The 26,459-nt window shown below is 38.9% G+C and overlaps 1 protein-coding gene across 2 annotated transcripts in view; it reads left to right on the forward strand.

Moving 5' to 3' along the window:
* rsrc1 (arginine and serine rich coiled-coil 1) overlaps positions 1-26,459 on the forward strand; it is a 236,644-nt gene that overhangs the window by 26,248 nt on the left and 183,937 nt on the right. The window contains exons 1-2 of one of the 2 annotated variants that reach the window (XM_062976711.1): positions 15,369-15,565; positions 18,745-18,921. In XM_062976711.1, the coding sequence (XP_062832781.1) occupies positions 15,528-15,565; positions 18,745-18,921 (215 nt within the window). In that variant the 5' untranslated portion in view covers positions 15,369-15,527. Of the gene's footprint in view, positions 1-15,368; positions 15,566-18,744; positions 18,922-26,459 lie in introns of those variants that run through there. The other variant, XM_003218172.3, reaches the window with a different exon arrangement.

A 26,459-nucleotide genomic window follows, 5' to 3' on the forward strand; every position in this document is an offset into this window, starting at 1 on the left:
ATTTCTGCAGATAGTCTTTTTAGTTAAACCAGTACCACCATAAGTTGTTAAAAGCTATCATATCAACCACTTAAAAATATTTTCTTTCAAGATGGTCACCAGAAAGGATATCTTTTTCTGATTGCCATAACTTCTACTAGACATGTGTGTGTTTTGATTAACTCCCTCTCGTATGAATGGAACAATGTATTTTCTAACTTAGGCATGGAGAAACTTCAGCCCTCCAAATGTTTTGGACTTCAACTCCCACAATTCCTAACAGCCTACAGTCATAAGAGTGGATTCCCCTTCATTCCAAAGGTGAATTCAGTGTTTGATTAAGTAAGCTGTGGTGACTTACAAAAATTAAAACAGATATAAACAAAATGTTACTTAATTAAAATACACAAGTTGAAGTTTAATGGTGCCGTAGAAAAGAGATATGCCCATCTGATTGAGTCCAGAGATTATCCATCCCTGCTGTAGTATTAATATGGGTTTGCTTTATTAATACTTGTGATGTGAAGGCCTAGTTTTAAATGCAAATAAATGTTTTGTTTCAAAGGATTGTTACCTTGATGTGGTGCTGGGGCTTGAGCGCCTCAATAATGCCATGAGTTATACCGTGCAGGGCCACCCAAGATGGAAAGGTCATGGCAGAGAGGTCAGGCTAAGTACGATCCCTGGGGAAGGTAATGGCAACCCACCCCAGTATTCTTGCCATGAAAACTACATGGATCAGTACCAACTGGTCCATGAGGCCACGAAGAGTCGGAAACGACTATGCGACTGAGCAGCAGCATGTTTTGTTGCAGAAATAAAATTGTTAATTGCTTGTTAAGGGAATATATGAACCAATAGGTTAGATTTAAATAAGTGATTTTAATAGAATGAAATGATTTAAATAAATGATAAATTAATTGCTTTGTGATTTAAATTGTGGCTTAAAGCAGTGATTTTCTCAGCCCATCCTAATAATATATAAATTAAAGATATAGGAACATTGTCGTCTTTGCTGAAGTAGCAGTCAGTGATAGAAATAGCTAATCATACATATTAGAAAGATTGCACTTTAAAACTTAATATCCCATTAATTATACACCTTTTAAAATATGTAATGTACTTAAATTCTGCATTTGATATATGGAATACATTTAACAAAACTTTTAAATGTAATATCATCCTAAGACCATTGTATAAAAGGTAACAAAATGTTATCAAAGATTTATTTGTGTAACAAAAGAATCAGCAATATGGCAGCATATTGTATGGCAACATAATATTGTCACTTAATGGTGCTTTTAACTGTCCCCTGAGACTCCCAAAAGCTAAATGACAGTCTATAAAATGGCACAGAATTTGATTCAAACAGGCACCCATATTATAGACCTGTAGTTTTTAATGGAATAGTTGAGCCAGAATCACACTGTGCTTAGATGTGTTATTGTCAGGACCTACAACCCTGGCAAAATCATATTGTATTTTTCCATTAAAATTGTACTTCTATGGAAAGCTGTATGACTAAATTGGAAAAGGCCAGAATTCTGCCTTTAGGTCTTTATTAATTTTTCCCAAAGCTTTCTGTGTTGAATGTTAATAACACCATGTAACAAAATTTGAAAAATTCTCTATTCCTGGTTTGAAAATGTTATGCCTGTTTAATTGTGCCATATTTATTTTGAAAGCAGTTGGTCTGCTCCCAAACTTCATTTTTATCGCTGTCACAAACTATGTTGAATTACAGTAGAGTCTCACTTATCCAAGCCTCGCTTATCCAAGCCTCTGGATAATGCAAGCCATTTTTGTAGTCAATGTTTTCAATATATTGTGATATTTTGGTGCTAAATTCATAAATACAGTAATTACAACATAACATTACTGCGTAGTGAACTACTTTTTCTGTCAAATTTGTTAAAAAACATGAAGTTTTGGTGCTTAATTTGTAAAATCATAACCTAATTTGATGTTTAATAGGCTTTTCCTTAATCCCTCCTTATTATCCAAGATCTTTGCTAATCCAAGCTTCTGCCGGCCCGTTTAGCTTGGATAAGCGAGACTCTACTGTAGTTGAGACTCGAGATATTCATCAAATAACTAAAGCAAAACATGTTGTAGGATGTCCCACAAAAGCAAAGTTTTTGCAGTTTAATTAAACATTTTCCATGTTTTTATAACCATTTAGGAAATGACATTTATAATCTAGGAACAAAAATCGTGTTACATAGTATAAGCTTTCAAAAACTTTAAAACAATACTTTTAGAATTGAAATTATTAATAGTAGTGGTAATTATATGTAATAATTTCATGGATTGTGGTACACATTTGCTTTAATAGTGTAACTCTAGAAATGTATGTACAGTGAACACTCAGTTCACCAGAACTCAAACAACAGGAACTCTCAAGCAACTGGCAAAAAATAAAATAAATAATATCTATCCATATCTTTCTATATCTATATCCATCTATATCCATCTATATCCATCTATAGCTATATCCATAATAAAAGTGAAACCCCGTATGTATGTATGTATGTGGCACGGGTGTCTGTTCACACAGACAGCCTCCGGCCTCCACGAACAGGCTACAGTTCCTAGTGCTAAAGAGCCACCAAGTCACTCTTTTCCACTGACATTTCAGTTACAGCAAGTGTCATGAACATGTAGCCTCAACCCCTGCCAATGTCCTCCCCAAACACTACGGCCCACCACCCAAGGAATGCTTTCATTTGGGGACCATTTCATCCTAGATTGTGCCACCACAGGCAGGCATCCCAGGGTTATCCATTGGTGTGAAATTTGCATGCCCCTGCCTACTGCCCTTCCCTTTCAAATCTGTCTGCATAACAAACACAGCAGAACTCAGCAGCAGCTAAACTTGCTGGAGGAGTTTGGGGGATTGACTCCACATGGTGGAAGTTGTAGTTCACCCTGCATCCAGTCAGAGCACTGTGACTCCTACTGGGGAATGTAAAGGAGTTGTAGTTCACCTACACCCAGAATGCTATGAGCCCAAACAATGATGGCTCTCTGGCCCAAATTTGCCTTGCATACCTGATATGCCCAGATTTGAATACTGGTGGGTTTGGAGGGGAATTGGCCTGGACATTTGGGAGTAGTAGATACTGGGATTTATAGTTCACCTGCAATGAATGAGCACTCCGAACCCCTCCGATGATGAACCAGGACCACACTTGTCACACAGAGCCCACATAACCAAAACAGCATATTGGACAAGTTTGGGGGAAAGGGAGTTATAGTTCACCTGCATCCAGAGAAACAGTGACCCCCCCGCCCACCGACAATGGATCAAACTTTGCACAGAGAAGCCTCATGACCAACTGAACATAGTGCAGGGGTTTGTGGGAATGGGCTTTGATTTTGGGAGTTGTAGTTCACCTGCATCCAAAGAGCACTGAACCCAGCCAACGATGGATCACACTTGGCACACAGACTCAACATAGCCTGCTGTGGATACTGACAGATGTTTTGGGACCATTGCCCCTGGAATCTGAGAGTGGTAGTAGTTCACGCCCATCCAGAGAGCACTGCAGCCAGGCGATGACCAGCCAACGACAGATCTGGACCACACAGACGCAAAATAGCCAACTTTGAATACTGGCAAGGTTTGGGGAGGATTGACCCACGATTCTGGGAATTGTAGTTCACCCACTCCAAACAGAATACATAACATTCAAAGACAAATGATGCCTTTTTCAAATAACCTGGGCATCGCCGGGTTCCCAAGCTAGTTTTAAATAAAAATCAAATCCAATCAAATTTTAGTGGAAATGTAAAACTATGTTACATTAAGTTTGTCTTTATTTGACTTTATGTGCTTTTAATTACGATATATAATATTAATATCAAATAAATATAGAGTATGGTATGGTATATATTTTTTAACTCTCAAGCAACCAGAAACTACATTTATCTGGCATCTACCAATCCCCATGGGTTGGGTTAAATGTCTACTGTATTCAGAGCAGTTTATGTATTCTGTAGGGTAGTATGTTACATATTTACTGAAGATAGGGTCTTTGATATGCTGTTGGTATTTGTTTGGTTTATGTTTATCTGGTGTTAACATTACAATCTTTTTTGTTACACTAGAACTTTTTAAATTTTCCAAGGCATTCTCAAAGGCAACGTTGCCCTCCCTATTTTAGTCTCCCCGCTTTATCTTTATATTGTTTGTTTTAACTTCTATTGATAGATTATGATATTGTTATAGGTTGTTTTATTCCACCAAACCAGAATCCATTTGTATGTAGGGCAATTTAAAGGGGTGCTCAAATCATCCCAGAAGTATGCGCCAAAATCTTAATTCTATTAGTAAAAGTAGCTCTCTAAACACATTTTGTGTGTCTTCCTTCTTAGTAACTGGCATTTGGCCCTATCATAGAATGAAAGAAATAGACTCATAGCACAGATGTCATACCTTTCCTCTGCCATGGGTCTCTTTCTGAAAATTAAATATTTGGGTCCATTTTGCTAACAAAATCTGTGTTATCCCAGCAGTCATCTGGGTTAAAATGTTGGGAGACAACCTTTAAATCACTTTTAAAAATTCACTTCTTTTTGTTTCTTATGTGGTCATTTTCCAGATGACAAAACAAAGAAAGTCCTCTTTGCCCTCTTTCTGGAGTAGAAAAAGGACAAGATAGAAAATCTCACTCTTAAATGTGGCTGAGCAGTTAAAAATTCTGCAGACATCAAGATTCAGATTTTAATTCTTTAAATGAGCCATGTATTAATAAAATACATCTCTGTTTTTTTAAAAAAAATTCATGTAGTTAGAACAATAGCAGTAACTTTGTGGCAGAGAGATATTTGGAAGAAGGGTTATATGTGGAGACATTACTTAGGCGATCCCTCGTTCTCAGCATGATGGCCTTCCAAGTGTAGTGTCTTGGTGGTGGTAACGTAGGCGACTGTGGAGCCCTATTCTTGATCCGCATGTTCTTCCACAGTGAGGGCATCGGTTTCCAGGTGGAAGGCGGTCTGTCAGGGTTGGCTTAATGCGCCTTCCTTTTGGCATGTTTCTCCCTTTCGCCCTCCATTCGTGCCTCTTCAAATTCTACAACACTGCTAGTTACAGCTGACCTCCAGCTAGTGTAACTGCTACTGAGTTCTTAGAGCAAAGTGGAGGAGACTGTGTGCCAGTGTTGTAGGAGGAGAGAGCGAGCAATTTAATCTACCATACTGAATCACACTTCAGAGACACTGAAAAAGTTTTAACCAGACTATTTGCTCACCAAGAAATGAAAATATTGTTTAAAAAAGGATTAACCATAAAATCTAAGCAAAATGCTGTAAATTGTGGTACAGAATCAAATTACATTTATACCCGGACCTTTTTGCCAATGCAGTTGATTTTATTTGGGCATTTAAATTTAAACGTACATTACATTAAACAAAAATGATGGGTAAAAAATCTAATCCTTCATTTACAACAGTTGCAACAGTTTACGTTTCTCGTAACTTACCTTGTTGTGGGATACCAAAATGATGTCTAGCGGAGATCGCTCTTTCCATGAACAAGTGGGAAAGGTTTCTCTAGAAGGACATATTTTCCTTCCCAGTACCTAATAGCCTTGGAGATACTTCATCTCCATGAATATTTTCTTCAGTAGAAGAACTCTTTACCAACATTAGGGTAAATTCATGATAGAACTCATTGTTTAAAACTGTGACTGTAGCACTTTCTAAGCACAGTTGCTTGCCCTCAAATTGATGAAGTCTCCCCCCCCCCCCCACTACAATGCCGTGGGGTGGCCCTTCAAGATGATTTGAAAACCACAGCTAGTGCAAAATGCAGCAGTTAAATTGGTTTTGGAAGAGTTCCAGAATCTGTCAACGTGTTCCTGGTCCTGATAATGGCATTTAAAGGTATAAACAATTTGGGGCCTTGATACTTAAAGGAGCACTTTTGCTTACGTATACCTAATTGAGATTTTTGGTCTTCTGGAGTAACCCTCCTCTGTATCCCATCAGTTAGGACAATATACACCAGAGGATATGAGAGAGGGTTTTCCCTGCTGTGACACTCCAGTTAAGGAATGCGTTTATAGATTTTAACTATTTGTTTTTAACACTCCTATGTTTAATTCTATTTTAGTGTTTAAGTTTTAAATTATTCTTTAGAATTATTAGCCATTTATTATTTATATATCTTAAGTTTTAAAATACACATTTTAGCATTGCTAGCTACTTTGAGTCTCTTAAGAGAGAAAAAGAAGCATTTTATTGCTTTTGCTTTTATTAATATTTTCCCTTAAAGGCCTGATTAGCACCATTTGTCATCCCATTGTTAAGTGAAAATATGATTCTTTACTAAGGCCTTTAGGTTACATGATTGTTTACAAAGGCCTTTAGGTTTACCCACATATGCACTTGTGTGGTTTTATGTTAGATTACATTATTCCAATTGTTTTCAGCTTGTGTTATTTTAACTTGCTGAATGGTTTTAGCCCTTTAAAAATATTTAATTTAAAACAAGCATGTTGATTTCATTGTATGTTGCCCTGGGATATTTTAGATATCTGGCATCTGATTTCCTTGTGCCAAGGGAAATTGAATGTTAGTATAGAAACAGCTTGGCATGAATAGGAGACTTCATGAAATATGTAGAGAAATCTGTAGAGACCACCAGTTGTGGGCTACAGTCCTGAACTGGAGGAGACTACCAAGAGTACACTAGACTCTGGGGCTAAGATGGTTTTTGCATAGGAAATAATAGCATGACTGTGATGTTGAGATGGGAATGGGCATGTTATCTCTGTGTATGAATGAAAATTTAATTTGGAGACCTATCAATCGTTTTGCTGCTATTTCCTTCGCAGACCTAAGTGTATTAATTATATCAATGGTCTGACTCATAGTCTTGTACAATCGATCACTCAAAGAGTTTGCTATAGATTGAACTATTTATTAGGTTTTGGTAGATTAGCTCAGAAGATGGCGTACTTAAAGAACTGCTAGTCAAAGCCATTTGCTTTCTTTCTACTTTTATGAAGCTTCTGGAGGCCAAAACATTATCTGGGTTATCATTTGTTGATATGGAGAACAAGCCACATTGCAAACTGAGTTTGATCAATTTGCCAGTCACAGACCATAGTTTGTCTGTTTGGATGTCGTCTTAACCATTTTGGGAAAATGGCTGAATTGAACAATTGATTACAGTGAAACCTATGTATGTAGGATCTTGATCATTAATTAAACAATTTCATGAATTTAAACAAATAATCTATTCTCTGCTCATAGTGCTAAGTATTTAGATTTGATTTTATCAACTATTATGAAACTATATTTTGCAGCATTTTTTCCTTATTGTCTTCCTGATATCTTACTAAATTCAGTTGGTACCAAACACTGAAAATTTGTTGCCTATCTCTATCGAATGCATGCTAAAAGTTTGTCTAATAAAACTGTTAAGATTGGATTGCAGATTAGTGAAAAAAACCTTTCCATATATAGACTTCTTGAACTTCTTCCAAATTAGATTTTAAATGCCAATTAGGAGGTTGAATATACTAAAATAAAAGCAAATACATCCAAAATAGCTTCACCTTATGGCTAGTTAGGCCTTTTCTCTCAAAAGTGGAACCTTTGCTCTGAGCATGGCTTTGAGAAAGATATTCAGCTTAATGAACACATTAATTAGAACCATAACTATTTATAAGATAATTAGAAACGAAGCATGGTAAACTGGGCTTTTCCTGCAATTAATGGAGGATTAATTACTGGAGGTAATGAAGTGGTTTTTTAAATGCATTAAGGTGAAGTACAGAGATTTGCAAGGCTTTGTGATAGTTGCATAATTATTTCAGGCTGTTTGAGCATAGCTCATATGAGATCGCTAATAAGCATCATTGCATCATTATGTATGCACTTAAAAAGACTTACCACCAAAATGACTGCCTAATTATTTCTAATTGGCAGAACTCTGTGTAGTCATTGAGCTGTTTGTAGCCATTTTAAGGTTCATTTAACCATCCTTGGGGCCATGCGATAGATGGAAAATGCTTCAACTACATGCTGGCCTTGGCTGGTGCCGCTAATCAATTTTGGTGGGCTTCAGTTTGAAATGCATTTTCTCATTCAGAGGTCAAAACCTGAAGTAGTCCAAGCAAAGTTTTGCTTTTTGAAATCACTTTACTGTATTCATTAGCAATTAGTAAAATAATTGTGTCTGTCACTATATTTGGATTTCCATATGACTTGGTATTCTTTCATCACTGTCCCTTCTTATGCCATATTAGCTTCACTGGAAAACCAAATATTCTTCCAACAGACCCTTTAACAACTTCAGTGTAGTGGCATATGTTCCTATATACTACCTTTCTTCATTCATTTGTTAGCTTAAACAGTGCAGTACATTTCAACACAGTCATCTAATTTGCTCCCAATTGATTGTTGAGTGAAAGTTTCTACCCAAGGACAACATTTTAGGGCTTTCAAGGATATCTCTAAGGAATTAGTCATTAAGCATTTAGAGTGGAAACAAAAACCAGTCAAATTGAATTCTGACATTTACCAGAGTTCTGTAGTTAGAACCATTCATATCTAAGACACTGACAGATATACATACAGAAGGATATCATCTTATATAGGAGATTTGTAGAATGTCTACACTTATTTTTTTAAAGTCATTTGTACATAAATGTTGATACAGCAGTTTGTCTTAAGAATTAATTTGTGAATATCAAGATGTCAGGTTTAAATGATTTCTTCCCCATAACCTAATTGTTATATCATTATTTTATTATATTTTATTGGATTTAATGTGGCATCCCATTAGGTGAGCATTTGTAAAAGTTTTCAATGAATGCATTTCCCTGTTAAAAATAATCATAACCATCTGTGGGATGTTGTCAAAGTATATAAGCCATTCATATAGGTCTGAGACTAAGCAATTGGCAGTGGAACATATTGAGGAATTTATACAGTAAGGTTAACATTTTCTGTTGTAATAAATAAACTTAATTTAATAATAAATTATAAAATTAAAGTAATTTGATCATTTTAAAGATAAATATTATGTTAAACATGTCTGCAAGTATTTTAGAGTAATACTTTAATATTTGAGAACTTTATAATCTATATGATTTAGATATAAATTAAGCACTACAACAAACCTTTTTTAGAAAAGCGGGATTGCATCATCCTCCGTATGACATTGAATTGCAACCCCCATCATCCTGAATCATGAGAATAAGAGATGAGTGACATTTGAGTGGCCAAAGGGTTCCCAACCCTTCTCCACAGACAAAGCTTCTGGATTCTATGTTGTGGTCTGGACTGCATTTTCCTTCATTTTGTATATGTTTATACAGTTGTTCGTTTGTGAATTTAGCTGTGTTTAACAAATTACAACTAATAAAATGATCAATAATGCAAGGCAAACTAATCAAAATTGAAACAACTGATTTCATAGGCATATAAGAGGGTTGGGAGGAATAGTTTTATAAACAAGCATCTTGGTATCCCTACAGATGTCCCAATCCTCCAATGCTCTTTGCTTCATTAGAAAAAATGCTGCTCCGTGAGTAGGATTACATTAAATGAATTTTAGTTGGTGAGTACCACAGATATAGAGTCTGTCAGGATGGGCAAGGAAGACAACTTGTTCTTTTGACTCATGTTCTCTTTGGCTAGTTGTGTAGGAAAGAGATGTAATAAGATCTCAACTACAAAAAGCTATTGTATGAAGAGGTAATGGGTGGAATGGCAGAAAACAAACTGAATCTGAATTCAGACAAGAGAGGTGACTGCTTATATCAGAATGATTGGATTTAACTCTTAATTTCTTGTTAGCTCTTTAAAAAGTTTACAAGCAATGTTATGCTAGGTGAATTTTAGTAGTCAAATATCATAGGCCTGTGCTCATATGAAGTTTTCTTTGTGTCTTATACTTTTTAACATAGATCCTTGTTAAATCTCTTACTTTTAAAGAGTGTAGTGAATTTTCCTAAAAAGCTATGTTATTGGAAGATGTTGTTTTAGCTTGCAAAAGCAATGACTAACAACAGCAACACAGTAAATATATATATATGATAACATGCTAGGTTTTAGACACTAATGCAAGTTTCTGTGAAATAAGATTTATACCTCAATTAATTTTGGCCACATAATGAGACGACAGGAAAGCTTGGAAAAGATCATGATGCTGGGGAAAATGGAAGGAAAAAGGAGGAGAGGCTGACCAAGGGCAAGAAGGATGGATGGTATCCTTGAAGTGACTGGCTTGACCGTGAAGTAACTGGGGGCGGCGACGGCCGACAGAAAGCTGTGGTGTGGGCTGGTCCATGTGGTCACGAAGAGTCAGAAGCAACTGAACGAATAAACAACAAGCCTCAATTAATAGGAGGCTGTTCAGAGTCTAAGTATGCTGTACATAGATACTATGGAAACTCTGTTGACTTCTTACTTGGTATAATAATTATTCTAAGAAAGTATGAGAAATGCAAAATAATTCTATAAACATGAAAAATTCTTCATAAAATATCCATAATTTGACTGGGCAGTGTACAGGGCAAGAGACCTGAGACCTGTATATAGATCCTTTAAGTCAGATGCAGAAGTCATATCACTGATCCATTTTATATTTTCAGTCAGGTTTATTTTCCAGTCTTAGTTAGTGATGGCAGTTGTACAGCATGTGCTTTGCAACTGACCTACACAACATTTGTGGTGCTCTTCTTCCTTTCTTCTTGGAATATTTTACTGCCTATTTTGTGAGCAAACAGCTGTTCTGATTTTATAATGGGTATATGATGGAGCAGTTCAGTCATCCCTCCACATTCATGGATTTAATTTAAAATGTCCTCTTAGGGCAGTGGTACTCAACCTGTGGGTCCCCAGGTGTTTTGGCCTACAACTCCCAGAAATCCCAGTCAGTTTACCAGCTGTTAGGATTTCTGGGAGTTGAAGGCCAAAACATACGGGCAGAGAACCACTGTCTTAGGGAATCTCTACATTCTTCAGTATGACTTTATTGTCAACATCCTCCAGACATTCTGGAGGACCTAGAGATTTCTACAGAGACACTTAAACATTCCTGGAAATGTGTTCTCTCAGATTAAAAAAATAGCAATTTATTTATGACTTTTTGTACTTTCACAAGGAATCCTGTGCTCTTAACCTCTGACTGTAGTGACATGACTTGGGTGGCCAGAAATCTCAGTTTTCTTTGCTTGGCGTTTCTAAAGTGTAGCAAACAAACTTTCAGTATTCACCAAGGATCATACTTAAAATGTGTCTGATTTTATGAATTTTTAAATATATTAAGTTTTGTACAGTGCAGTAAACTATCAATGTATGGAGTAGTTTTAGAAATTGATTCCATTTCAGAATGTCAATTTCGTGATGTTATTTATTATATGTTCTGCAATAAACACTGTAAAATCTCAGTCGGGTACAATATGAGAATATCTGATAAGTTTCCCATAACGATTACATCCATTTGTAATTGGAAAACCTTAAAACACATGACTGCCGGAATATTTATATTTTGAGAACAGTTCTGTCAGTACAGATATCAGTAAAGATAGGCAACTTAATTGAAAACTAAAACAAATCTATTTTGTACATTCATAGTAAATAAATCCCATTCTAGCTATTAAATACAGATGAAATACATCCCTCATTATTGTGAATGAGAAATTTCCCTTGGCAGCTTCAGCCTACTCTATATAGCTTGTGCATGTTCAGAAACCTCCTTGCTTTGACCTCTGTTAGCAATTTTCTGGGTTACAACTCTGATGAGGAAATTTGAGGCAATTGAGATAATTTAGTTTGCCAAGATACAAAGATGTGTGATACATGGATGCAGAAAAACATGTATATTCTTGTTACATGTACATGTCGAATGTGTCTAAATACAGATCAGGAGAGCATGGTTGGCCATTGGTATTAGTACATTGTAACTAATTTTAATAATCTTTAGAACTGGGAGTGAACCAATATAGACTGAAGTGGGCACAGATAGGTTTCTTTTGAATTCATTTGTGCTGACTTAAATCTGTCTCAAACAGAAACTGTTTCCTAGCAGTTAGAGAGCTAAGCTTGGTGTTGATCCATGTGATCCATCCTTATAAACATACACTTGATGGTTTTGTGACAGCCCTTCTCTCTCCCCAATTTTTGCTAAATGTCAGTTTTCAGGAAAGGAAACACCGTAAAATAGTCTTTAATTCCAGTCACTAAAATATGATTTTAGGTGGAGCAAATGCAGCAACTCTGACATGACTGCAGATAAAATGCTAAGAAAAAAAGTTTCTGACTATTGTTGGCATTTCATTTATCTTGTTGCATCAGGAGTTTTGTTCAGAATTAGAAATGTTGTCGTAAATGTTTTTTAAAAAGTGTTGATTGATTTTTCTGTAGTTAAATAGCTAATACTGTTATCAAACAAAAAATAGATGTGCCCATAAAAACTTCATATTTTGAAAGCATTCTCTGTGGCTGCATTCTATATTTCAGTGACCTTAAGTCATTTTAAATTTAACAAATTTCATTGCAAAACTAGTTTTTGCCATCTTTTACTTAAGCTATGATCTAAAATAGTGTGAGAACTTAAATGATCTTTCTATTTCTGAAAAGTGTATGTTTTAAATGGTTTTTCAGTTATGATATTAAAAACAATCATATTGTGTTTTAGTGTGTTAGAGTCATACAATTTGGTGAATGCTAAATGACACTGACCTCATTTCCTATAGAACAATGAAAATTAGTAGTTTCACATTTTATTAGGCTGATATTCCAGATGTGGTGTACATTTAATTAAGTGTAGTTTCCTTTTCGTTATGGTATGTGTATCTGTTTTTTGTCGCAAATTCTTTCTAGTTTTACAGTTTCCCACATGTTTTCTTTCACCATTTATGATTTTTTCAAAGCCGAGCTATAAGGACTTAAATCACTTTAGTATGCAGCAAAACAGTTCTCATTCGAACAATAAACGCCATTTTAAAAAGCCCTTAGATCTTCTGTCACTTCATAAATACAAATGTATAAAACGTTATGCAGTTGTAGTGCCCACCTGCTAATTAAATGCAGATTTTCTCAAACTTGTTTTAAAATCTGCTTTATTTGTTTCAACTCTGTCTCTGTTTGGATTACATATGGTTCTTGTGAAGCTAATTATGCTTATGGAGCAGCTGTTAAATTTAGTGCAAGTCATTTTATCCAATATTTTACATTTTAATTGATTACCTGTGAAGAAATTAGCAAATTAGCACTTATTGTGCAGTAACTGAATAGTCTTTTATGGAGACTTTCTATTTTTTTTTAAAAAAAATTAGTGGGCAAAGTGCTAAAGGAATAAAGACACAGCTCAGAAGTTTGGATAGGATTTTTTTTTATGAACTCTGATTATCGGGTGTGAAATACAGGGATGCTGAGTGATGCCAAGCATCTGTGTGTGTTCTGTAAGTTAGACATTAAAAGATTGGAAAGAAATGGCTTTTTCATAGGATTTTTGTAGCATATGGGCTTATATGGATCTAAGAAGTCTTTGAAGATCTTTGAACTTGACTAAATGAGTTAACCTTTGGCATGATGGGTGTGTGTTTGTGTGTTGTGAGAGGTTTGGGGAGATTTTGTGTGTGAGAGAGGGACAGGTCTAGTAACCCATTCTCCAAGTTCATTTCTACCATTGTTCCTTTTTGTAATATTGTAATTTTGTAATAAATATTTTGGAATTTACTTCAGTAAATGTTGAAATATATTTACCGGTATATTAAATAGTTAACCTAACAGAAAAATATGACTTAATTGTTCTAGATAGAAGACATTCTGCTAGATAGAATATTCATTTTTTGATCTTCCTCTTTCTAAATGGTTACTAGAATATGCTTTTAAAAATGATTTCATAAGTTTCAATAAAGATGTACTCTATCCTTTCCTCTTCTTTTGCTTGTAGTTAGACTGTTCCTACTTGCACTTCACAACAAATAGTTGTTTCCCATGGTTGATTTTGCCCAGCTAGGTAGCAAAGGCATATTTCAGAAAAATAATTTAGATGAAATGGAAAACTATGCTTTCTTATAAACTGTATTTTAGGATGGATGGAGAGAATCCTCACTGTAGCACTTTAAAAAATGCTAAATGACTGAATAATATTTGAGCTGCACCCAGTATTGCAAACATGCACACATGTTAATATACTGTAACTTAATTTTTTAATCAGTGCACTGTCATCGTCATCATCATCATCACCACCACCACCATAGGTTATCACTTGTGGCCAAGGTGTAAGAACATTCTAAAGGTGGGCAGAGAGCACAATGGGAGTGTTCCTTAGAGCAGGAATTTTAAAGTGTGTTCTGCGGAGCCCTTGGGGCTCCGCAAAGCATACTGAGGAGCTCCCTGCTTTACTCCTCTCCCCCTCTTCCCCTCCAAGCTTTTCCTCCTCTTTCCTGTTCCTCAACCTTCCCTTGTCCCTAAAAGCTTTTTTCTCTCGCCTTCCTCATGGCCCAGATCCTTTCCTTTTGACCCTGCTTACTTCCAAAACCATATTTCCTTCCCACCTCTCAGTGACTGCATGGCAGAAGGGGGTTGGGCTGGATAGCCTCTGGGGTCTTCCACTGAAATACTGTTAAGTATATATTGGTCAAAAAGTTTGCCCATGCGTGATATATGCATATTATGATGGAGCCTCCGGTGGCACAATGAGTTAAAGCCTTGTGTCAGCAGGACTGCTAACTTGAAGGTTGGGTTGCTGACCTGAAGGTTTCCAGTTCGAATCCAACCCGGAGAGAGCACAGATAAGTTCTCTCTGTCAGCTCCAGCTCCATGCGGGGACATGAGAGAAACCTCCCACAAGGATGGTAAGACATCAAAAACATCTGGGTGTGCCCTGTGCAATGTCCATGCAGTGGCCAATTCTCTTACACCAGAAGCGACTTGCCATTTTTCAAGTTGCTCCTGACACGAAAAAATATATAATATCATATCATAATACAATGTAATGTAATATATAAACATTTTGTGGGACTCCATGATAAACTTGCTTCCAAAAGTTCTCCGTGGCTGAAAATGTTTGCGAACCCCTGCCTTAGAGGGTTCACCCTAATTATCACACTTCATGGCCCCCTCCAAATTCAGATGTGATTGATCTTTTGCCCAATTATGACAAATAGCAATCTCCAAGTCTTGTGGGGATGTTCTTTTTTTTTGTTGGTCTTCTCACTTTTGTTAAGGTTACTTTGTTGACCTTAATAAATTGGACCTCCTGCCTTAAAGTTAATTGTTTGGAGATGTTCCTCCAGACTATTTCACAGGTGGTGTCAGATCAACCAATCACTGTGGTGTGGGAGTACATCTCAGTACTGTCAGCATTTTTGTCTTCATGGCCACTTAAAAAAATTTCCTCGGTACCCTCAGATTTGATGGCTGCTTCTAACTGATGGGCTGCTGCTTCGTAACATCTGCAGAAGATTCAATTTGGAAGGCTAAAGACAAGCATTGGATTGCAAGTTATCTCTTTCCAGTTGAACCTAAAGCATCATGCTCTGGCAGACCAGTCTGCATAAGTGGAGAGTGCCGAGATGGAACTGAAGAAGCATAAACATTTGAGGCAGAGGTTGTAAGTGTGGAATTCTTGATGGTTGTTTCTCCACTGATACTGGTTACACCTTCTATTCAATCAGTGATATCTGTACCATTGACAGAGCTTTCCTCCATTAAGACAAGCAGCTCTACATAGGTGGCTATCACCCCTGTCTCGATCATATGGGCTGTCCCCATGCAGGGAACACTGTCATGTTTCTATAGGCCCTCTTATTATGACAGGGAGATGCAGTACTGAGAGGATTCTTTATCTCCTGTATCTTATTTGCATTGATACAGACTCAAGATGCAATGTTAAGAATATCAGTATCGTATTGATCTTACTCTCCAGCTTACCATGCAGACATAATTACTTAGAGTACTCATCTTTTCATTGCCATCCATCATATCAGTACTGAAACTGTTTGAAGTGGCTAGCAGTTCATTCTTCTCCATCTCAATATGATATCTGTCTCTTCCTACACCATGGCATCACTCACCTATATGTCCATGACATTTAGCTCCATCGCCTCCACAACACACAATTTCTATCATTTTTAGACTTCACTCATTGCTGAGTTTTGCAGGTCTACCTTCTCACATGTCTAGATTCCATTTATTATTCAAGCAGTTTTGCCCGCAGTACCATCAGTTGATCCAACCTTGGTTTTGACTGTTCATACAGCTCCGGTTTCAAGCATTATTTTTCCACATCCTTGAATCTTGTGTCATCTGTATCAACAGTTAATATATCTGCAGTCCTTGCTTCAGCAGCCCTGACTCCTGCTCCATCTGTTCATCAGATAATAATTATACAGAAGACATGACATTGACTTTGTATTAAGACTTTCCAAAGCATAGAATCATAGAGTTGGAAGAGACCTCATGGGCCATCCAGTCCAACCACCTGCCAAGAAGCAGGAAAATAGCATTCAAAGCACCCCCGGCAGATGGCCATCTAGCCTCTGCTTAAAAGCCTCCAAAGAAGGAGTCTCCACCACATTCCGGGGCAGAGAGTTCTACTGCTTAACAGCTTTCACAGTGAAGAAGTTCTTCCAAATGTTCAGGTGGAATCTCCTTTCCTGTAGTTTGAAGCCGTTGTTCCATGTCCTAGTCTCCAGGGCAGCAGAAAACAAGCTTTCTTTTTCCTCCCTATGACTTTCCCTTACATATTTATACATGGTCATCATGTCTCCTCTCAGACTTCTCTTCTGCAGGTAAACATGCCCAGATCTTTAAGCCACTCCTCATAGGGCTTGTTCTCCCGTATTCTTCTTGTTCTTCTTTAGTTGCCCTCTTCTGGACACATTCAATTTAGAAGTCACACTTTCTACCATCTCCAGTTCTTGACCTTACTTAATCTATTATTCCTACCATCCAACTCTTTCCAGATTTGCAAATTGTCATCAGACAGTCCTGGACAAAGACTGCCTCATGTCCAGCCACTTCTGATCATCTGGAGCATCTCTATAACATTAAGGAAACAGTGGTTTACCTATCCAATCACCTGCTTCCTAATTTCAAGAAGTGGTAGTATTAGTCCAAGGTTGGTACTAATACTTGCTTAATTCCTGCTGATAAAGAAAGACATTGTTGGATATGTTTTGCAGAGATTCTATTCATCCTCTCCACTACCAGTTCATGTGGGTAATATGCAAACCTTCATTGTGGCACCTCAATTGTTCTCATGGGACAAGATGGAAAGGAACTATACAAGGCCAAGGCTGGGCTGATTGCTAAACTCATAGTGGTCATTCTATTCCATTTCTTGGATAAGGTCGTCCTTTTCCTTTCAGTCTTCAAAGTCATCTTTCAGGTTGAGACATATGTCACCTCAGTATTCATCTTTGAGGCAGAGATGTCCTTTTGAATATCAAAAAAATCAGTTATCATCTTTGAGGAAGCCTTTTGGTTCTTTGGGGCATTAACTTTGACTTCCCTGTTTGGATGACACTAAAGCTATTTGTGCAGCCCAATCTCATCTCCAGCCCCAAAACTACACCGCTACTAGGCTACCTAGGCTACCTTCACCACAGGTCCTTCGGTATTCACAATTATCTTGCAAAGTTATGTCATAACAGTCTTAGATATTCTACCCATTGACCATATTTCATAATACTCCTCCATCCAGATTCTTGTTGGAAGGGATCAAGGAAAATAAGAAAAGGGGATTGTTCCTTGATTTGTCTAGAATATCCTTTTCCTGTTTTGCTCTGGAATATATAGTTTTGCTGTTTCCCTCAAAGGATCTGTGCTGACTTACTCATGCAGGTCCATAAATTAATTTATGTACTTTTGATGACTCACATACCTCAATGTATGAATTAAATCCACTAAAAAGGATTGTAGTTAAAGGGTTGTGAGATAACACAAAATGTACTCTCAGTAGTGTTTGATTATTGGCCAAAACAGTGATATGTATTCATGATTTGATGATCACAATATCACATTATTGCTTGTGTGCATCACTACACATGTGTAAATCATACCTTAGCCTAGAAAAGATCTCTTAAAAGAGGGATCTCAAGAGGGGAAGTTTGTCATCAGTTTTATTTGTCTTATTTTGTACTATTTATTATTATTTAGCCTACTGTATTTTTTGGTATTGGTTATTGTTTGGGGAACATAAACATGATTTGTACACACAGTCATTCCTTTGGTTGCGAGACATTTGTATAACTTGCACTATGATGGAATCGTAGTTGGGATTGAAGAATGCCCCCATGTCGGAACAATATAAAGTTTTTTAAAATCCTAATTTCATCCATCCTAAAATAATTTAGCATATCATCTAAGATACTTTGCAAGTATGTCCTATTGCATTCTTAAAAGCTCCCCCCCCCCCCCCCGCAATTATTTAGTTGTGGCCCATATGTAGCTCCCAATTTTTTGTTGGAGTGCCATTTCTTTCTTCCAGTGTCTGAAGGAAATAATGATTTTCCAGTCTCCTGCTTCAAACAGCCGTATAGTCAGCTGATAAGTGTTATATGTACAATACAATGTGCTATTCTTTCTGAACTGTATTAATACATTATTTTCAGTAGGCTCGTGCTTTAAAGGGAAGCAGCCTTATTTACTCATTTGTTTAATCTTATTAGGCATAGAGTTTTGAAACTGAGAAATTTGCATGAATAAACTGTCATGTAATGTAACTGTAAGAAAGTGATGGATAGGAATATTTCCTACAGATTTTTAAATTTATTCTTCAACTTACAGATCTCATTCCAGACCCCAGCAACGTTCTTATAGCCGAAGTAGTGAAAGGACCAGTCACAGAAGAAGTCGTAGCAAGTCTCGTGACAAAGAGAGACGTAAAGGCAGAGATAAAGAGAAGGCAAAAGAGAAAGAACGGGCCAGAGGAAAAGAGAAAGATCAACATTACACGAAAACTGGGTAAGTAAAAGAAAAGGGAATGAGTTAAAGATTATGACTTTTTTATATTAATGTGTTGGTTTTGTCCCAGTTTGATCAGTTTATTAAAAAAACAAAACCACATACTCTTAAATGGTTTTGTGGTGTGCCCCACTTCCTGCTGTGTTCAGTTTATTGGATCAGCAACTGCTTAGGTTTTACTCCCTCACTGGAGCCCCTGCATCCTACAACCTCAGTTTTCTTTTTGAAATAGCAGGCCCTTAGGAATGGCACAAAATATGTGGAGACTGCAGCTTGAAAAGGATCTTAATGGAAATTGTTCCCTTTCCCATATGAATGGAGACTTTCCCAATCCTAGGTACTGTCTTGATTTGAGACAGCAAGACAGCAATAAGGGAGGGCCAGGATGTCAAACCATTGATTTAAGAATTCTAAAGGATTCTTCAGGAATGAAGATATTTGCTAGTATTTTCTTATAAAGTGAGTCAAAGGCCAAGCCCCTTTCCATTTGGGAATTGTATTTTACTTCTAAACCAACCCGTTGGTTTGCAGAATCATGGTTGATAATTTGGATAAGATGGCCTAATTGAAAGGCTGAATAATAAAGTTTGGCATCTGGGATGTCTAATCCCCATTTCTTGCAAGTATCTGTCTCATTGATTTCACAAATCTAGGTTTCTTTCTGTCAAATATAAATCTACTAATAGTAGATTATTGATTTTAAAACTCCTGCTGTGATGAGCATAGTAGAATTATTTGAAACAAAAAAAATCATGCGTTTGAAAAAAAATTAAGTGCAATTTGATCTAGAGAAGAGAGCTTTCATTTTTAATTGCATCAGTTTGGTTATTGCATCATAAATGTAACAACAGCAACAACTTGATTTAGATTTTTGGAAATGATAATTGTAAAACAAATGAAGCCTGATAGGTTCAAGCACAAGGCAGCCAGTATTTCCCATTGCTAGAGGGACATTTAGTTGTATTATGCTTGACTTGCCTAAAATAAATTTAAAATCCCCTCAAGATCAGAATAAGTTAACATTGCATTTTAAAAAGTTTCATCTATTGATGGAAATGAATATCTAAAAATAGTATAGTTTTGGTTTTCTGTAAATTTACAATTTACGTACAAGTAATAGGTACTGCTTTGGAAGAGGTTAAAGTGATTCTTTACCACAAATAGTGTTCTTTTCTCTTAAGGACACAAAGTGTCTTTTTCACTTCTGAAGATAATACATTGCTTGACTTCATAACTGTGATGTAGCAGCGATGCTAGTACTGATTGTAAAATTCATATACTGTATAGTTATGATAATTTACTGAAGCCAGTTTCTCATTTCATTGCCATTTTTAGATAAAGATAAAAAGATAAAGATGGAATGCTTCAATAGAAGACTTTTGTGTGTCATTGAGTATGGTGTCTTATTAAAATAAAACCTACATGTTTGCTTTGTTTTAAATTGATCAAAGTGTCTGACAGTTAGCCGCCTTCAGTCCCCTTGGGGAGGAAGGCGGGATATAAATAAAGTAAATAAATAAAACTGATAGAATTTTAAACTGAAAGGTTAGTACAGAAGGTCCCCAAGTTACAAAGGTTCTGTAGATTTGTCCTTAAATTGAATTTGTATGTAAGTCAGAACAGGTACATTTTAAACTCTAACTCCAGCCATATATATATGTGTGTGTGTGTGTGTGTGTGTGTGTGTATAGCATAGGGAGGGAAGAATTAACAGCCCTGTTTGTTTTGCTATCTGTTTCCCTATTCAGAAGATTTCAGCTTACTTTTTGTCCCTGTGATAATTGGATTTTGAAAAAATTGGTTTGTTGTGGAAACAAGAATTGGTGCTAAAGCTTCAATGGAGAAACCTTTTCTCCATGATAACTCTTACAGAAGTGAATTTTCCTTCCGATTGGTAGATATTTCTCATTTCCTGTTGTCTCACTCCTGTGAGTTTGTAAGTCAGATGTTTGTAACTTGGGGACTGCCTGTGTTGTGTGATAGAGTACATCTTGGTATAGTGGGTTATTCATGTGGCATTGACATTGTCGAAATGTGTATGTTATGGCTTGAAGCAAATTTAGGTGGTTTGAACAGAAACTCTTGCTTTTAACCTTTCTCCATGATTTATACAGTAGAGTCTTGCTTAGCCAACCTTCACTTATCCAACATTCTGTATTATCCAACACAGTCTGCCTCCCGCCTGAATACATAGCTGTTTCTCTAGGCAGCAATACGCAGAGGGCCAACACGCCCAACAACAACACAAGTGCAGCCACACTCCCAAATAAGTGGCAGAATTGTTGTAAAGCAATATGTTTTGGTGTTTAATTTGTAAAATCATAATGTAATTTGACGTTTAATAGGCTTTTCCTTAATCCCTCCTTATTATCCAACATTTTCACTTATTCAACGTTCTGCCAGCTCGTTTATGTTGGATAAGTGAGAGTCTCCTGTATCTTGTTTCTGATTTTTTTATTGAATAGTTCTGAAAAACTACAATGCCTTCAGCTTATATCCACATATGTAAGTGCGGAGTGTTACTGGCAATGTAAACTTTACCAGATTCTATGTAAAAGGCTTATTATGTGTATGCCATCCCAAAGGAAGTTCAGTCAGCTTCACAGTGGCAGAATGAGCATTAGACTTTTTTCAAAAAAAATCTGTTGGCTAGGAGATGCCCAAGAAAGAAGGAAGGTGAAAGGAAACAGTGATAGCGGGAGATATGCCCAATTAAATGCACAATTCCAGAGGCTAGCCAGAAGAGACAAGGACCTATTTTTAAACAAGCAATGCATGAAAGTGGAAGAAGACAATAGAATAGGAAGGACAAGAGACCTCTTCCAGAAAATCAGAAACATCAGAGGTAAATTTCAGGCAAAAATGGGCATGATCAAAAACAAAGATGGCAAGGACCTAACAGAAGTTGAAGAGATCAAGAAAAGGTGGCAAGAATATACAGAAGATCTGTATAGGAAGGATAATAAAATAGACGATAGCTTTAACAGTGTGGTGAATGAATTAGAACCAGACATCCTGAGGAGTGAGGTTGAATGGGCCTTAAGAAGCATTGCTAATAACAACGCAGCAAGAGACGACGGGATCCCAGCTGAGTTGTTTAAAATCTTGGAAGATGATGCTGTCAAGGTGATGCATGCCATATGCCAGCAAATATGGAAAACACAAGAATGGCCATCAGATTGGAAAAAAATCAATTTATATCCCCATACCCAAAAAGGGAAATGCTAAAGAATGCTCAAACTTCCATACAGTGGCACTTATTTCCCATGCCAGTAAGGTAATGCTCAAGATCCTGCAAGGCAGACTCCAGCAATACATGGAGCGAGAGTTGCCAGATGTCCAAGCTGGGTTTAGAAAAGGCAGAGGAACCAGAGACCAAATTGCCAAGATTGAGAAAGAAGTACGGCAGGGCTGCATACTTTCACCCTCCCTATTCAACTTGTACCCAGAACACATCATGCGACGTGCGGGGCTTGACGAATCCAAGGCTGGAGTTAAAATTGCTGGAAGAAACATTAACAACCTTAGGTATGCAGATGAAACCACTCTGATGGCTGAAAGTGAGGAAGAGCCGAGGAGCCTTATCACCAAGGTGAAAGAAGAAAGCGCAAAAGCTGGGCTGCAGTTAAACATCAAGAAAACCAAGATCATGACAACCAGACTGAGAAAAAGTGGAGGCAGTGACAGACTTTATATTTCTAGGCACGAAGATCACTGCAGATGCAGACTGCAGCCAGGAAATCAGAAGACGTCTACTTCTTGGGAGAAGCGCAATGGCCAACCTTGATAAAATAGTGAAAAGCAGAGACATCACACTGGCAACCAAGGTCGGCATAGTGAAAGCAATGGTATTCCCCATAGTAACCTATGGTTGTGAGAGCTGGACCATAAGGAAGGCTGAGCGAAGAAAGATAGATGCTTTTGAATTTTGGTGCTGGAGGAAAATCTTGAGAGTGCCTTGGACCGCGTGTGATGACCCATGGGCCTTGTAGTCCTGCTCAGGACATTGTAATTCCTGATGAAGATGAAAACTTGGGTTTTTTACCTTCCCAGTCTGAACTGGATTCCTCTCAGCCAGATCTTTCCCAGGCAGATCTGGGAACCTTGCACCTGCAAGAAAGTTGTCTCCCAGAAGTATGTCAAACAAGCCCAGAGCCTACTTCTCCCGTATTCTTGCGCCGGGAGTTTTGTAAACAACAGAGAAGTTTGGATTCAGCTTCGCGCAGGAGTGCGAGGATTGCAGCTAAGAATGTGGCCAATTAAGACTGCTTCTCGTGAGAATCTTTGGGGAGTCTCACATCTGGTCTCAGAGTTAGCTTTCGGTTCTGATTCCCAGAGAACTGCTTCGGCGGGAAAGCTAGACTCTATTTAGGTGTTTTACCCGCGTAGTAACTTCGCGGAGTCAATTCGTCAGCCTACGGAGCGAGTTGTGTCTGGACAGCGCGCTCCGGTTCAAGCCTCGCTCCTGCTCAAGCCTTGCCTTGCTATCCAGCCTTCGCCTTGCTTCCCAGCCTTTGTTTATCTACGGACTTTGCCTTGTTTCCCAGGATCAATCCTTGCCTTGTTCCACGGATTTATCAAGTTATTCCACGGACCTTGTTCTTGTTCTTAGTTACCTTGTTCCACGTTCAAGCCTTGTTTTAAGTATCAAGTTATTTCCTAGCCTCGCTCAAGTTTCATGGACTAAAGGACCTTGTCATCTCCCCTCACTTTGCTTGGCAAAGTGAGTGTTTCGGTTATTGGATTACAACTTTGGACCTTAATATTTCTTATTGGACATTGCTTTTTTGGACTAATTCTGACCTTTCCTGAAAGGTCTGATTCTGGACTATTTTCTACACTTGTTTTTATTAACTTTATATATTCCTTCAATAAAGATATTAGATAGATTCTGGCCTCTGTGTATGGTTATTGGTGCTCTGCAGCCTGGGTCGTGACAGTTTGACTCCGCCACCCTAAGCACCAATTAACCTCGGCCAGAATGTCTACCGGAGTCGTACCTGGGCCGAGCGGCCAGCCGATTACCTACACCATCGACAAGGAAGAGGTGGACCGAATCCGTGATAAGCTCAATGCACAGGATGGAGAAATAAGGGGTTTGAAGGAACGCGGAGTTCGTCTTCCGGCCATGGCGTTGCCAACCAAGTTTACTGGAGAAGCTTCTAAGGTTCATGTCTTCCGTCGCCAATGTCAAGCTTATCTGGAGGCCCGTGCTGCCGAGTTTCCCCAAGAAGACATCAAAGTGGCATGGGTTTACAGTCTTCTAGACGGGCCAGCGGCCAGCTGGGCGACGGCACTGTTCGACCAAGCCTCTCCACACCTAAGATCAGCGCAACACTTCTTGGACCACCTCAAGGAGACTTGGGGAATCGAGGACAATTTGGAGGCAGCCGGTCACAAACTCCGTCGCCTTTTCCAAGGAGACAGACCTATGTCTCAGTATATAGCCGAGTTCCGAGTGCTGGCCCACAACACCGGCTGGAACGATGTAGCCCTCAGGGGACAATTCCGGGAGGGTCTCAACATTGAAATGCTGGAAGAAATCTCCAAGGTGGATCCTCCCCAGACCCTCGAGGCACTCATTGATCAATGTTTACGGGCTGAAGTCATGATTGCCAACAGGAAACAGTGGGTTCGAGGCCAGGGCAGTAGAGCCGGGGCAAAACCCCCCGCTCCCGCCAGCGTTCAGCCACGTCCGGTGTGGAGACCCCCACCGCCAACCCCATACCCCAGAGGAGGCGAGGAGGTGCCGATGCAGTTGGGCAATGTGCGTCCCAGACTAGATGCCGCCGAGAAGGCCCGTCGTCAACGCTTAAACCTCTGCTGGTACTGCGGGAACGGGGGCCACTTCGCCAGAGAGTGCCCAGCCAAAGGGAAGCCTGCCGCCCGTCTTGCGGCGGCGTCCTCCACGGAGACGAAGGCGTCTGAGCCGACTGGCACACAGCCGGCGGGGGAAGCCAACGACCGGGTGTAGAGAGGCTCGCCAACCCGGTCAAAAAATCCATCCAAGAGCCGCCAACCGGGGTCCTGTTCCTTCTCGTGGTCACATTATGGTCAGCAAAAAGGGGACCCGTCATGATCCACGCCATGATAGACTCTGGAGCTACCAACAATTTCATCGATAGAGAGTATGCCGACTCTCTGGGATTACAATATCATGATTTCAAGAATGCCCGTGTGGTGCAAGCCATAGACGGCCGTCCCCTCAAGACGGGCCCCGTAAGTCAGTGGTCGGAACCCACCAGGATGTGGATAAGGGAACATATGGAAGAGATTTCCTTCTTTGTTACCGAGGTCCCCCATTTCCCTGTGATTTTGGGAATTCCATGGCTGACTCTCCACGACCCTAACATTTCCTGGTCCAACAGAGAACTGCAGTTTGCTTCACCGTACTGCCAAAACCATTGCCTCGTAGCCAAGGTATGCCATGCCACAGACACCGAGCCCATCATCACCTTGCCAAAGAAGTACTCCGAGTATTGGGATGTATTCAATGAGAAAGAAGCCGAAAAATTACCCCCACATAGACCTTATGACTGTGCCATTGACTTGGTGGAGGGGGCCCCGATCCCGCGAGGGCATCTCTACTCCCTGACTGAACCAGAGCAAGAAGCTCTCAGGGAATTCCTAGAGACAAACCTTCGCAAGGGATTCATCAGACCCTCTCAATCCCCAGCCGCCTCCCCAGTGATGTTTGTGAAGAAGAAGTCAGGGGAACTACGCTTGGTGGTGGACTACAGAGCATTGAACAATATCACCAAGCGGAACAGCTATCCCCTGCCCTTAATCTCGGATCTACTGGATCGGCTTCGAGGAGCCAAGGTTTACACCAAGCTGGATCTTCGGGGGGCTTACAACTTAGTTCGCATCAGGGAAGGGGACGAGTGGAAGACCGCCTTCCAGACCAAATTCGGATTATTTGAGTCCCGAGTTATGAATTTCGGTTTATGCGGAGCCCCCGCAACGTTCCAGCATTTTGTCAATGACATTTTTCAGGACTATCTAGACAGGTTCTTGATAATCTACCTGGACGATTTTTTGGTGTTTTCCAGATCACAATCAGAACATGAGAACCACGTCAAAATGGTGTTACAACGATTGCGGGATCATGGACTTTATGCCAAGCTGGAAAAATGCGCTTTTGATCTACAAGAGGTAGATTTCCTTGGTTACCGCATCTCGCCTCTAGGGCTTTCCATGGATCCAGCCAAAGTTTCAGCAGTATTGGAATGGCGGGCGCCAACTAACAAGAAAGAGGTGCAGCGTTTCTTGGGGTTCGCGAACTACTACCGCAAGTTCATTCCAGATTTTGCCCGCTGGTCCGACCCCATCACTAGCTGCATCCGTGGAAAGCAGCCTTTCCGCTGGACTGATCAAGCAGAGAAAGGGTTCCAGCAACTAAAGAAACTATTCACCTCCCAGCCAATTCTACAGCACCCAAATCCTGGAACCCCTTTTGTGGTGCAAGCGGACGCCTCTGATGTGGCAATTGGGGCTGTACTCTTACAACCGGTGGGAGATCACCTCCACCCCTGTGC

The sequence above is a fragment of the Anolis carolinensis genome, chromosome 3 (assembly GCF_035594765.1).
Source record: "Anolis carolinensis isolate JA03-04 chromosome 3, rAnoCar3.1.pri, whole genome shotgun sequence".
In the NCBI taxonomy this organism is placed as follows: Eukaryota; Metazoa; Chordata; class Lepidosauria; order Squamata; family Dactyloidae; genus Anolis; species Anolis carolinensis.